The following is a 14,029-nucleotide window of genomic DNA, read 5'->3' on the forward strand; positions in this document are numbered from 1 at the left end:
ATATTGTCCCCTAAGCGCGTGCACACACTCACGCACGCGCACGAGCGCGCGCGCACACACACACACACACACACACACACACACACACACACACACACAGAGAGAGAGAGAGAATGGCCCAAGGGTGCAGTGATGTCATGAGCGAAGCCAATCTCTCCTTCAAGGTGCAGTCTGCATCCCATAGCCCGAAGGGCTTGCTGTCAGTTATGGTTGCTCTGTCAGCCTCAGCCAGTTCAACCGTTGTCCAATTGATGACAGTTGTCAGTTGTATTACAAGTTTTAATAATGTTAGGCTTATTATAATACACACACACACACACACACACACACACACACACACACACACACACACACACACACACACACACACACACACACACATTCACAGGAGGGTCCCGGGGGAGAGAGAAAGGAAGAGAGGAGATGGGGGGTGAAAGACTTGTGTGCACTGTCTGACTCAAGTTAAAATAGGACTGAAATAGCCTAATTAATTGTCATTACCGGTGTAGGGTGTACACATACCGTAGTATACCTATAGTAACTACGGTAGGCTCTTCACTAATAATAATAATAATTCGTTTGTTTTTTTCCTCTTTCGTTTTTTTCTTTAGGCTTTCACAATGCTGTAGTGTAGCCTGTAGTGTCAACGGTTGCTCGGCAAAGAAATAACCAATCACGGCGTGCCCGGCTTATCTCTCCGGGCTATGGGAACCATTCGGGTTTTTCACAATTATTAAAGTTGACCTAAGGTTGACGCAGAGAAGCGGCTCGCTTTGTGATTGGTCAGAACATCTCCGCCCCTCCCTCCCACTAGGTAACCGAAGCCCCGATATTTTCCAATAAGTCGATCTACAAGCCCGTGTCGCTTGGGTTGTAGATCGAATTGTAGGCTTGTAGATCGGCTTCTTTCCCCCTAAAGGAGCGCTTTAATGGGAGTTGGTTTCTTTTCGGGGGGCGGAGTCGCGAGGAGGAACAGCATCATATATATTGGAGCGTTTTGCATCGGCTCAGGCTGGTTTGGTGTAAGGTACATCTCGGTTGGGAGTGCTTTGCTCTTTTCGGTTACTGGGCTGCTGAAAAACCACACCGAAAGAGCCGAGGGAGAGGGACCCGAGAAAAAAGAAGGAAAACACCTCTGAAGGGGAATAATTTAATAATAAGACTAATTTAGCTTAACCAATTAAAATAAAAAATGCCTTCAAAAGACGACGATGGAGGATGGAAGGGTTTTATCTGGAATTCTGAGAGAGGAGAGTTCCTTGGACGCACCGGTTCAAGTTGGTGTAAGTATTGCTGGTTCTAAAAAAGGTTTAAAGGTTAAAAAAAAGACAAGTGGGAATTTAAAAACCACGTAACGAACGGAGGGAGTTTGCGGTGCTGGCTGGTGGGGATGCGCTGGTACGTTCACAATTAAATAATCATGATGATGATAATAATAATAATAGCTGGAGGAAGAAAGCACGCATGTTTGAGATGAAGAGAGCGCGCCTCCTCTTGTTTCATTCCGAGAGGCGAGACTGAGCCACCTGTTTGATTTGACTTTGCTGCATTTCGTGATATGTTTGATCGTGGACTGTGTGCGTGTGTGTGTGTGTGTGTGTGTGTGTGTGTGTGGGGGGGGGGGGGTAGGATGTTTTCACATTGATTGCACATGATGATTTGTCACCGGTGGGGTCTCACGTATATGACACATTGATCCGTTGTTTTATATAATGTCACTTGCAGCCTCTCTGCATGCCCTTGGAACCACGACGTAGCTTTTCTTGATCGCACAGTTAAATGAAATGACTGGTGTGTTTTTTTGTATACTGTATTATCTATTGTTTTTTTTTAAACAAACAGTGATGTAACAGCCAAGGTCATCGTTGAAAAAGGGTTGTGCGTGTCTGTCTAGTGATTGTAAATTCAGCTTGCATAGACTGTGCGCATGCATGGGGGGGGGGGGTGCTGATGAACTGCGGCACGCACGCACGCATGCATGCACAGAGAGGAGAGGACATGATGTGTTTCGTAATGTATGGACCGTTGTTAAGATGCTAGGCAGTTTAAAATGATGCTGTGTAACAAAGTTTGTCCGTTTCAAATCACATGATGATGGCGGGGTGGCGCAATCAAAGGGTTAAAAATGCATCAAAGTCCAAGGTGAGTCAAGGTGATTTGGGGGCCCTGCTTGCTTGGAAATGGAGAGAGAGAGGGAGAGAGAGAGAGCTTCTTGTCTGTGTGTCTTCTTTGGTTTCTCTGCTGTGATCAAATGTCAGTGCTGCAGAATTGATTAACTTCTATATAGGCTATAGCATTTCTCTGGTTTCCTCCACCGATGCCATCCATCCATCCAGCCAGGCAGGCCTCCTTTCCACGTCCCAAAGTCACACAGAAACACACGCAGGCATTTTGGGCAGTGTCACTGTAATGACAATGCATGCTCTGAAAGCGATTTTATAGAGTCCAAATCGAATGGTTATATGGGTGTATTAATTAACAAGGGAATGATTGCGACTTGAAAATGCCTAGAGTCAGTCAAACTTGTGTGGAACTTTTGTCCTTCCGAGGTCAGCATGAAAAACGCTGATGCGTTCATTGCCAAGTCATGCCATGCGCAATGATGTGCGCACTGGTGCCCAGAGGACAGGTAGCCTACTCTGCAGTAGTGGCCTAGACCGGTTTGCCCCGGCTGAATTTCACTCAGTTTTCAGACTTGGTTTTAGTGTAGACCTATCACCTGAATCCATTTATCTTTTTTATTGTAATTTAATTGGAACAGGATGGATACAGGATGGCAAACAATTGTAATGTCATCTGGAAAGCAAATAATTCATTTATAATCATAATGGCACTCACAGCCGGGGAAGTTATTAGCATGACATTGGGCACGGCAGATCCACATTGTGTCCATTAAAAGCGAAACATTCTGTATTTATTTAATAATTTAGCCTTGCATCTGACTACTCCCATGTCCTAAAGGATAAATCGTCCTATGAAAGTTACTGCTGTGCATAGATATGACCCTTTGACATTGCCCTGTGCATACGGTATAGCTCGATTGCTGTGCATCTGACGTCGGATGCTTGCTGTAACTTGAAGTCTATACAGAATATTATGTCAAGTGGTGTAAAACGTAGCTTAGAGGGTTTTTTTTTTAATGACAGTGCCCTGGATACACGGATGTGGTTATCGTTTCGGGTGCACGTTTTCACTGTCTCATCCCTGCAAAGGTGAAAAAAAACAATGGCTGCCACTGTTGGATGATTTGAATGTGAAAGCTAGCTCTGTAGTTACCCCCCTCCATGGTGGAGACACACAAGCCCCACTGTTTGCATCCATTTTGCCTGTAAATGATCCTTAAGCCTGGACTGGCCAGTTGCCAGCTCACTTCATGTCAAGGAGACTTCGGCACTACTTTACTCTACCTGGCTTAATTAATAGAAATGACCATGCAGTATGGCTTTACATGGCATTTGTACAGGTGCATTATTGCTAGGCTGGCAATAATGTTGGTGCTTACTGCTTTGATGGTGAGCATGATTTTGGTCGGTTCATTTTTAAATGAGTTTTTTCCACCTGTGGTACCGAGATGTAGGTAGGCCTACTCGTGGCAAAATATTCATTGACTGTTTTAACTGACATGATGATTTAAACGCTCTCAAACTGGGGTCCCTATTTTGGGCATGTCATGAATAGACTTGGCATTTTCGAATTGTTAAAAAATAGATCGCAGATCATCAAGCTTGCGACATATTGTGAGCTTGTCGAACTGCTATTTCTGCTATTTTTACACATTGAATACGTTATTAACAGTTTGCAGGGGGGGGAGCACAGGAAAGTACAGTTCAATACAAGAAAGCACTGGCTTGTGTCTTTCATATTCAGGTAATCTGAAGGCATGGCAGGTATGATGAAGTAGCCTATAACGGGGCTTAAGTGGTTAAACTAACGGAAAGTAATTAGATGGATTAAAAAGTCATGTGTGTCCGGGTAGCTCAGTCGGTAGAGCACTCGCCTTTCGACTGCAAGGTCAGACTCATGGGTTCAATCCCGGGCACCGCCAGCTCAGCGTATGGGCAGCAGTGGCACGGCTTCATGTCGTGCGATAAGTACTGGGAGCTGATGGTAGGTGTTGCGCTCCACCTCAGCATTCCATCTCCCAGGGGTCTAGCGCATCGAAACGGGGATAGACTTCCGCACCCTGGCTGACGCAGACAATAAGCCTCTCTGACTTACTTCTTACTTAAAAAAAAGTGATATCTTATTGTCTTGTAGGACTGCAATCTGAAGGGTGCAGATAGTTTGCGCGATAACAAATTTACTATGTCTTCACATGTAAATCTGGGGTACTTGAACGGCATTGGGTCATGTTTGTCTAACCAGATATGCGGCTGCAGAGATTGTGCAAGGCAGGTGCTTTATCAGCAATGCTGCTGTTTGTTGCACAATAGGAATGTATGCCGTGTAAACTTTAGCTTAACTTCACTGGCCGTGTGAGTGCCATGGATGAGTGTGTAACTCTTCATCGGTCACTACTGCAGCATTCAACCGTAGCCACTTATCTACATATCTCCGCCTAGTGGTACGACTGATATCTAAAGTAAGTGAATATACTAAGACGATTCAGACAAAAAATCACAGAACCAATGCAAAGGCTTTCATATGGGATGGTATTAGCAGGATTGGTTTTCAGCATATGTGAGCCTATGGCAAAACGAGATCCATAAATGCATGCATGTTGCAGATATGTGCACTACGTGGTTCCAAAGCATCCTCCTCCTTTTGTCATGCACCACCATGTGTTAATGACACATCCTTAACGCCCCCCCCCCGTTTCTTTTTCTGCAGTTAAGATTCTGATATTCTACCTGATCTTCTATGGATGCCTGGCTGGAATATTCGTCGGCACCATCCAGGCCTTGCTGCTTACCCTGAGCAATTACAAACCCACTTGGCAAGACAGAGTCGCACCACCAGGTAAGGAACACACACGGAGCCTCTGGTACAGTTTGTCTTGACAATTGACATTGATGTAATGTTTTGTACTTTTTAACTGACGATAGTTTGCTGAAGTCCTCGTTTGATTTCCATCAAACCATTAAGATTCCATACTGGGCCCCAAGATGTTTAGAATGATATACCTGTAACGGTGTTGTGGGCCATATCTGCATCTTGACTTGGATGTTTCAGCGCTGCTTCCCTGTGTGCACACTTTGCTATGCCTTTACCACAGGCAGGGTCTTGTCGGATGAAAGCTACCATGTGTAATGTATAGCGGGGTCACTGTTTATGACTCCGCAAAAATTGAATCATCGCTAGAGACGACAAGATCTGAAGTGTTGGCTGTGGCAAATGCAATTTATTTCTAGAGGAAATTGATTATGTGCAAACAATATGTATGCAAGCCCTGGCTGTTTATTTTATTTTTTCTAGGCCAAGCTTTGCCAACGTCTACAAGTATGTTTGCCTTACAAGAGCAAAGGGAGGGGGTTGGTTAAACACAATCTTATTGAATTTCACACTTAAACAGTCTAAAGCCAGTGGCACAGCAAGATAGGAGTGGAATTCACACCAGCACGAACACCAGTTTAGACCACAGTGAGTGAGTGAGTCCATACAAACAGAGGCCCCTCACAAGATGGAGGCCCCGATTATTAGCTGATTTCCCATTCAAACTCTCATACTCTATGTAAAAGCGTTCACCTAATTGACCATAGTCACTCACACGGAAGCCATTTTGGAACTTGGAAAGGGTTTCCCACCTATAGCGCATAAATGGTGAACCTTTGGCGAAAATGGTAGATGTGCGTGCGCGTGTGTGAGATATGGATGCTTGAATGGCTGTGAGGTCAATGGGGTGTTGGCGGCCGAAATAGTTTTGATCGCAATGCCAAATGTCTGTGGCTCACTCGGACGAGAGGCCTCTCCAATTATCGCCGATGTGCCCTAAATATTGTGGTTGGTCAGTGTGTGAGACATTTTATTTGATTTAAGTCTCTTCAAATCTTAGTTGCTTTGTTTGTTCAGATAAAATATGCCTTTATTAATCCCTGGAAGGACATTCAGGTGTCATAGATGCAACATCTACAGTAGATCCAACGGAGATTGGAGTAAAGGCCTATTCATAGTCTGGTTTTTCAGTGGTGAGAAGGGCTGGAGCTGTGGCGGTGGTTTGCTCTTCACCGCGGCTCGTGACGTCATGTTGTAGTTCGGTGGTCACCTAACCACCGAAAATCCAGACTATGTATGAGCCTTAAGAGTAGTAAAAACAAAAAATTATGAGCTTTGATTCACTTGATATCTGCACTTGCTCTCTGAATTATATGTAGAATCTATCAATTAATATAATGTACAGTCAAGTGTAGTGTGTAGAGTTTGGGTTCGGTCAATGTCATGATTATTTCATAGAATATTGCATGAGCGCATAAATTGATGGGAATCCGCAGGCTAGATTATTATGCATCTTGCCAAAAATACAACCCTTCACTAATGGGCTTGTAGATGATGCCTCACGTTGCCTTTGTGAATTACTTCCCCTTTTTCAGAGGGTGTGTGTGTGTGTGTGTGTGATCACAATGAATACGTTGGAGGGCGAAGAATGGTCATGTGTTCTCTTCTGCTCTTCATTGGTTGGTTGATGGGAAATCGGCTTGAGTTTGATATGTCTTGCTGAACCCTTTCACATATGTCAAACTTTCTGCTGAATGTTGACAACCTAAACCATCTACAAACTGAGGCTTATTTGACTGGGTTCAGCTCTGTGTGTGTGTGTGTGTGTGTGTGTGTGTGTGTGTGTGTGTGTGTGTGTGTGTGTGTGTGTGTGTGTGTGTGTGTGTGTGTGTGTGTGTGTGTGTGTGTGTGTGTGTGTGTGTGTGTGTGTGTGTGTGTGTGTGTGTGTGTGTCCATCTACACTAACTGATAATCTACGAGTGCACAACTACAACGATACGGCGATCATCTATTTTCTGTGAATATTCCCCCCCAGAATAGGGATGCGAGGGTCCCAAGTGGTTAAACCTTTGGTTACTTGGCTGGTGGGTTGTGCGCTGTCAACTCGTTGGGTATCGCTACTATCGCAGTAACTTGGGTCTGTTAAACAGATGTGACTTGCTTCAGGAAACATCAAAGACCTGACAAGCAGACAATGGGGGTGAAGAAAAACACTTGTCCCCACTCGTCGTCCCCCTTGAGAGAGCCATGTTGAAGTCCTCCACATATTTTATTTATTTAAAGTTTCCTGTGACCATTATGAACCCTGAGTGACCTGTGAATGGGGCAGGGTTCAAGGCAGGGTTTCTGCCTCATGGGGGCAGGGCGTGGTGTTCTGTGTATATATATTATTCTACTTTGACTGCATAAACCCTGTAGCATCATCCCTATTCTGGGGGGGCATTCGCTGAACATAGTTGTAGGCCTGCCACAATTGTTACGTCTAATAGCAATTATTTTGTCATATCGTAATTATTCGTTTCCATATTTGACTTTTTTTAACTTTTGTTTTATTTTATTTTATATATATATATATATATATATATATATATATATATATATATATATACACACACACATAGAATATACAAATAATGAATGTCAGTCAATTCTTTGTAGTTATCTGCCCTGACTCTGAGCATTTTTTTATTACCAAACAAACAGAAATGTATATTCTTTATTTATGTGATCCAATGTTCAGTGCCACAAACGCAACGTCAACTTAAATTTGTAATCGTGATCTACTGTAGTAGATCGCAGTGCAATGCGATGGGAGCTTGTCGATCGTCTATTTTCGTCAAAGAGATTTGGTGTTTAGGGGGAAAAGGATTGGACCTAGCGAGTGCATTACTACCATCAATATCATCCAAGCTATTATATCTACCTCTTTTTAGCAGATAATTAAATGCATCGTTTGGATGGCAGGTGTTTTATTTAACTGAACACTTCTGACTGGCAAGATGATTAGTTATTTGGCAACACCTGTGTGAAATACCAATAGTATAATTCATAAAATGCTTTCATATAAGCCCACTCTTAGTCTTAGAATAAGCTTTTTTTTTTTTTTTTGGGTGGCCATCTACAGGCCGGCCATGCGTACTACAGCTTTCCCTTGAATCCGGAGCAGTTCACTTGTCTCGTGTATACAGCATACATAATTAACATAACCTCAATGTAGACGCAGGAAAGTTTTATATCGTTTATAAACTTGCGCGGGGAACAACCCGAGCCGTCCTCGTGTGGCAAGGGCCTGAGGTTGAAGTGGTTGAGGATTGTGGGGACCTTCTGATGTGGGGGGAGCATTTGTGAGTTATTGCCTGTTTGCACATCTCAAATGCCTGTGCCAGCATAAATGGAACATACAGTAAGGGTCTTTTTTAGGACCACCATTGTCATGTTAGCAGGGGGGTGTGAGGGCTCAAGCGGGCTCAATCTGCATCAGAGAATCCAAAGTGCCCTCCTCCTGCAACCATGAATGCATTGTCATTTCTTGAGGGCAAATTTGCTTAAATAATAACAGTAAAACTGCCAGTGTTGGTTGTGTTGTGCTGAAACTAATTGCGCCAACCTCCCCATGTCCCCCCACCCCATGACTACTGTACTTGCAGGCCTTTCACACACCCCACGCTCTGAAAAAAATGAAATTTCCTTCAACACCAACGATCTGGAGACCTACATACCTTATGCCAAGGCCTTGAGGACGTTCCTGGCCCAGTACGATGAGGACATGCAAAAGGACCAGATGAAGTTCGAAGACTGTGGAGGTATATATAATTGTGTGTGTGTGTGTGTGTGTGTGTCAATAGCATGGCAGATTAACATTTTGGCACGCAAAAGTGATGGGTGACCGGACACAGGTGCTGAACGTCCCCCGTTCACTGCCGTGGCGTAAAAAAACCCTACATGACATAAAATGTCATCTTCCGATTTCGGGAGGTGTAGTTCCAGACTGTATAGAGTTCGGAGATTGTGGAATAGTTGTCTGGCTACGTGAGACCAAACCTACATGTATCCCAGTTTTCCAACCTTGAGGCAATCCATATTTTGGGCATGTCACCTTTAAAAAAAGAAAACTAAAAGTATATGACAAAAAGAAAACTAAAAGTATATGAAAGCTTTCAGAAAACCCATAGAGGAAAGCTTGCCATGCGGTTACTTGTATGTTGAGCATAAATGAACCATTTCTGACCTCGTTCTTCTCTTCCCTTCAGAGGACCCTGGCGACTACAAGCACAGGGGGGACATGGATGTTGACATTGGCGTCAGAAAGGCCTGCCGTTACTACAGGTCCTGGTTGGGGCCCTGCTCAGGCCTCGAAGACCGCGAGTATGGCTTCAAGGAAGGCAAACCCTGCTTTATTGTCAAGCTCAACAGGATTGTCAACTTCCAGCCAAAGGTGAGTTCTTAATCCCTGCAAGACCCGGATATATTTCTACTTGCAAAAAAGAGATTTCAACCTTACTACTACTTTGTACTAATAGGACTTTGCATAAAACTTAATTTTTTTACATAATTTCCTCATTTATAATACTTTTTTAAATAATACATTAATAATTTACATCTTTCACAATAATACATGTTCTAGACATTCTAATGATCACAAAAAATATATATTACTTACTTTTTTCAGGTTTAAAGGTCAAGGTAAAAAAGATTTTGAAGTTGTGTGAATTTCTGCATCTGTGTGGGGCTATTTATATGCAAATATCATGACCAATGGCATTGATGTTTAGGTGAAAAAAGAACGGGAACAAAATATATTAATGAATTAAAATATAAATGGTTGTAATGAATGCGATTCCGTACCAGAGCCATGTCCTATTCTGTAAAATGTAAATAATTGGCAGAAAACCAAGAATAGAAATGAGTGTGGCCTAACCTTGAAATGTTTCATTTTTAGCCTCCTTCCAACAATGAAACCATTCCTGAGGACGCTCATTACAAGGTGCAGCCCAACGTCATCCCCATCTTCTGCCAACACAAGGTATGTGGGTATAGCCTGTTCCTTTCAGCTGGGATCACAATGTATGCCTTTTTTTAGTAGGTGTGTAATGTTGATACATTGCATATCCGTCCGGCTGCATTTGGCTCGACCTAAACCATTGAAAGAGTTCGTTCAACAAATCAGCCTAAAGAACGCAATCAACAGGTGAGGGTTACCTGCCCCCTCCCAGCCCCATAAGACACACACACTACTTCAGTGAGACTAGAGAGACCACCGGGTCTGGTGTTCACTGTGAATTATTGGTGCGATAGCAAATATAATGACAACGGTATGTTGTACATCTGCTCAAACATCCCTCGTGTGTCCAACACACACGCACACTCGTGCACGGAGCAACACGCACACTAAAAACATTCCCACAGCATGTATAAATCACCACAGCAATCACCACATTTATTGCCCCAGATACAGTATGACACACTATTCTGTATTGGCCTTGAACATGCTTATTTATTATGAAGCCATGTTACACTATTCCATCATGAGCCTGTTAGAAAAATGGAATTGTTTGTTTTGTTACTTGTTTATAGCTACTGCATGAATTATTTTATCAAGAGCTGTTGTTTTATATGCTGCGAAGCCCAATACTTCAGGACCGGGAACGGCCAAGCAGGCAAGTTTGCCTGTTTGAAGGATTTTGACTACAATGAGCTGCACAATTGCATGCTTGTACAGTTTAATTCTCTTATGTAGATGATTGCAGTGTTATATATTCTGTTTGTATTACATTAGGAATGTAATATAAAATGATTAAAGCGTTTTTCTCCAACTTTCATGTGTCTTCTTCTTTCGGCTAATTCCTGTATGGATTCGCAACAGGAATTAGCTACCATTTATCTATTCCAACTTTCATGTTTGTACTGTCTATTTTTCTTTTGTAGTTTAAATTTGTTCTGTGTAACTTATTATTGAATTTTTGGAAGGGGTTTGGGGTTGTAACTTAAACATTTGGCAAGATATCTTCAATCGTTTTTCGGATTTAAAAATATCCCTGTTTGCATTGTGGAACGGGTCTCAAGCACACAAACAAATGCAACCATTGGATTCATGTTATGTGACAAATTATCAATTGTAATAACTGTTTCTGTGTGGCTATTCTGAGAGTGGGTGTTTCTCTGTGGTTATTCTGAGAGTGGGTATGTTGTGAATTTAAACCTAGTAGCAAGATCATCTTCTGCTAGTCAGGACTGACTTGGTGAAGACCAGATAAAGGCTGGCTGTTAAAACCCTTCATTCACAGCTTATCCTGTCAACGCAGGATGTCACTAGTGCAAATGTTTATGTATGTTTAAGTCTACATCTACAATGTTTAAGTGAAGGGCTCACCAGAGAAAGCGGTGAGATGGAGGGTGACACTGATGAATGTTTGTTCTACAGTACGTATTCCACCTTTTTTAAATGGCAAAGCAAAGTAACTATTGTTTTTGTGCATCCCGGCAGAGAGAGGAGGACGCTGGGAAGGTGGGACAGATCAACTACTACGGCATTGGTGGCGGCTTCCCCATGCAGTATTACCCCTACTACGGCAAGCTGCTGCACCCCCACTACCTGCAGCCGCTGGTGGCCATCCATTTCACCAACCTCACCTTGAACCAGGACATACGCATTGAGTGCAAGGTCTATGGGGACAACATTCACTACAACGAAAAGGACCGCTACCAGGGACGCTTTGACATTAAGATGCACATCGGCACTGTATGACCATCGTCGGCACCATAGCACTTTCTCTGTACCCCCCCTCCCTCCCTACCCTCCCCTCCCCTCCCCCCCTCCCTCCACCGCCTCCTCCTCCACCACCGCCTTCCTCTAGGTGACCCTTTAACCGCGATGCGATTACAAGAGGTAATGAAACGTAACGTAGGAGATGTTTTAAAACGAATGCAGGGGGAGGGAGACGATAGCTATATTAAGTTAAATCACGACTAGTCTTGAATAAATGAAGAAAAAAAAAAGGAAATATAAAAATCTCATTGCAGGACCGATACTTAAAAAAGTCTGTCTGCTTTCAGTACCTAGCTTCTCTGCTTCTGTCTAGCGTTAGGTGTAATTTACAGGAAGAGTAGCAATAGCATAATGAAGAAAAAAATATTTATTCTACTGTAAATGAGAATTCCACGAGCCATGGGACATTGTTCATTCATGACTGTAAATTGTAATTCCACCACGGATGTGTAGCGAGCAGTGTTCCTTGTTCCTTTCCGTAGATTTGCTGCCTAGTGTGGTTTCGGTATAAACGTTTTGGAGTGTACAGTGCAGTAGTCGCAAATATGTTTTCGTCCTTTTCCAAGCCATGTCGTAACCTGTTTTTCTTATGTGAGCAAGCTTCAGCAGTCACAGATGTGTATATACGTATATATATATTAATGTATACATGATTGAAAAAAATATTTTGACACGGTACGTTCTGATCTCTTCTGATCTGTGAGAGAAAAAGGCTGCACTCCAGGGAACTTTATTTTTTTTTTCCGTCTTTTAAGTCTAATCACGGGAGAATGTTTTAACTTTTCTTTTTTACTTTGTTTCCTTTTCTCTTCTAAATCACTTAATGTGGGGTAGGGGATTTTTATTACACTGTTTCATGCTTTTAACCTCTTTGATTTCTATGTTTTATTCTATTCTTTTCTTTTTTTTTTCTTTTCTTGAATGTAGAGTTTGTGTGTCCAGTCCGTTTAAAAGCTAATAAGTGGCAGCGGTGCTAGCAAACTGCTTTTTAAAGAAACCTAAAGTGAAATGATTGTCATTTTTTGATGGATGCATCACGGCATTGTGGTGTGACTTTCTTGATGAATGTTTTTAGCCATTTAACATGGTGGAAGAGTTTTATATTTATGCAGTTGTACTTTTTTTTTTTTTTCTTTTGCAGAAAAGTGTAATGTATAAATACAATACCAAAGTCACTGGGCCAGGGGTTGAGGAGAAGCTGTTGTCAGAAGCAATCAATGCAGTCCTCCGTGTTTTTAGGATCTTTCGTCGATGTTAAGTGCTAAAAGTCAATGTCTAACATCAGTCAAGTTTTCAGGAGTTCATCCACTCTTGTCATTTATTTAATCAGTAAGAAACAAACTGAAATAAAATGAAGAAAATTAAAGGAAAAGTAATCCTGTGCATTTATTTATTTACCTTTTGTAAAATGTGTAAGAGAAGGGAGAACACTTGGTTCTGACCTCGCACATTGACATGACATACTATTCGTTCGACTGGTTTTAAAGCCTTGATTTTTCTTTTCACTTTCTAATCATAAATGTTACTGATGAAACTAGCAGAATTGCAATAATATACTAAGGAGCCTTATGGTGATCTTGAAACTCGTGTGTTGATCTATCAACCAAAGGCCTCGTGCTAGCTCCATGTGCTATTAACCACATGAACCCTTAGCCTGGTAAACCAGTGCCACCCCGTTTGCCACCCAGCAGGTGTGTAGTGGGATAAAGCATGGGTTTTTAACAGGTGGTTCGTGGACCACTGGTGGTCCGTTGAGGTATTGCATGTGGTCCATGCATTTAGTAATGTAGGATTTGTTTATTTGTTTTAAATGTTCTATCCTCACCCAACACAATGGTGGTCCCCAGGTTGATTCTAAGTCAGGGTGATGGTCCCTGGTTAACAATCAGTTGAAAACCCCTGGGATTGATTCTGAAAGACAGAGCTCAAGACGAATATGACAGATTGTGACATTTCTGCTGTTGGGGATGAGAGGACCAGTCACCAATTGATGTGACCCACTGACTCAGCCACAATGACACCATTGACTCTGACACTCTGTAAATGTCCCTTCCACTGTGGTGGCTGCTAAACTGTTGCCCCAGAGGGGATGAATTCTTTGTCTGAGGAATGCTTCATGACATGGCTGTGCAGTTATGGCGATGTCAATATTTAGGGTCAAAAGGTTAGTCACTGCAACACAGGATTGTCTATGCACAGCTTTAGCCATAATAATGTGCATGAACAGAAACAACCTATATCAGCGCAGCTACACCTTAGCGCACAGCTGCGGACAGAAGAAGCTGACGCCCGTCGTCATTCCGGCTTTTTAGACAGCTGGTGGATGGAAAA

The 14,029-nt window shown here is 42.6% G+C and overlaps 1 protein-coding gene across 1 annotated transcript; it reads left to right on the forward strand.

Annotated features, from left to right (window-relative positions):
* Window positions 1-998: 998 nt before the first annotated feature.
* LOC308311955 (sodium/potassium-transporting ATPase subunit beta-233-like) lies at window positions 999-13,070 on the forward strand. Its single transcript, XM_080758772.1, has 6 exons — window positions 999-1,283; window positions 4,831-4,959; window positions 8,580-8,735; window positions 9,183-9,367; window positions 9,872-9,955; window positions 11,417-13,070. Exons 1-6 carry the CDS (start codon window positions 1,193-1,195, stop codon window positions 11,675-11,677), a joined length of 906 nt encoding a protein of 301 aa, XP_080614898.1. The 5' UTR covers window positions 999-1,192; the 3' UTR covers window positions 11,678-13,070.
* The last annotated feature ends 959 nt before the right edge of the window (window positions 13,071-14,029 follow it).

This window comes from Protomyctophum bolini, assembly GCF_963924005.1.
Source record: "Protomyctophum bolini genome assembly, chromosome: 24".
Lineage (NCBI taxonomy): Eukaryota > Metazoa > Chordata > Actinopteri > Myctophiformes > Myctophidae > Protomyctophum > Protomyctophum bolini.

Excerpts from the sequence above, each read along its gene's own strand:
- LOC308311955 (XM_080758772.1), top strand. The coding sequence starts at position 1,193 with ATGCCTTCAAAAGACGACGATGGAGGATGGAAGGGTTTTATCTGGAAT. Across the intron at positions 1,284-4,830 it reads ACGCACCGGTTCAAGTTGGT|TTAAGATTCTGATATTCTAC; the intron begins GTAAGTATTGCT and ends CTTTTTCTGCAG. Across the intron at positions 9,956-11,416 it reads CCATCTTCTGCCAACACAAG|AGAGAGGAGGACGCTGGGAA; the intron begins GTATGTGGGTAT and ends GCATCCCGGCAG.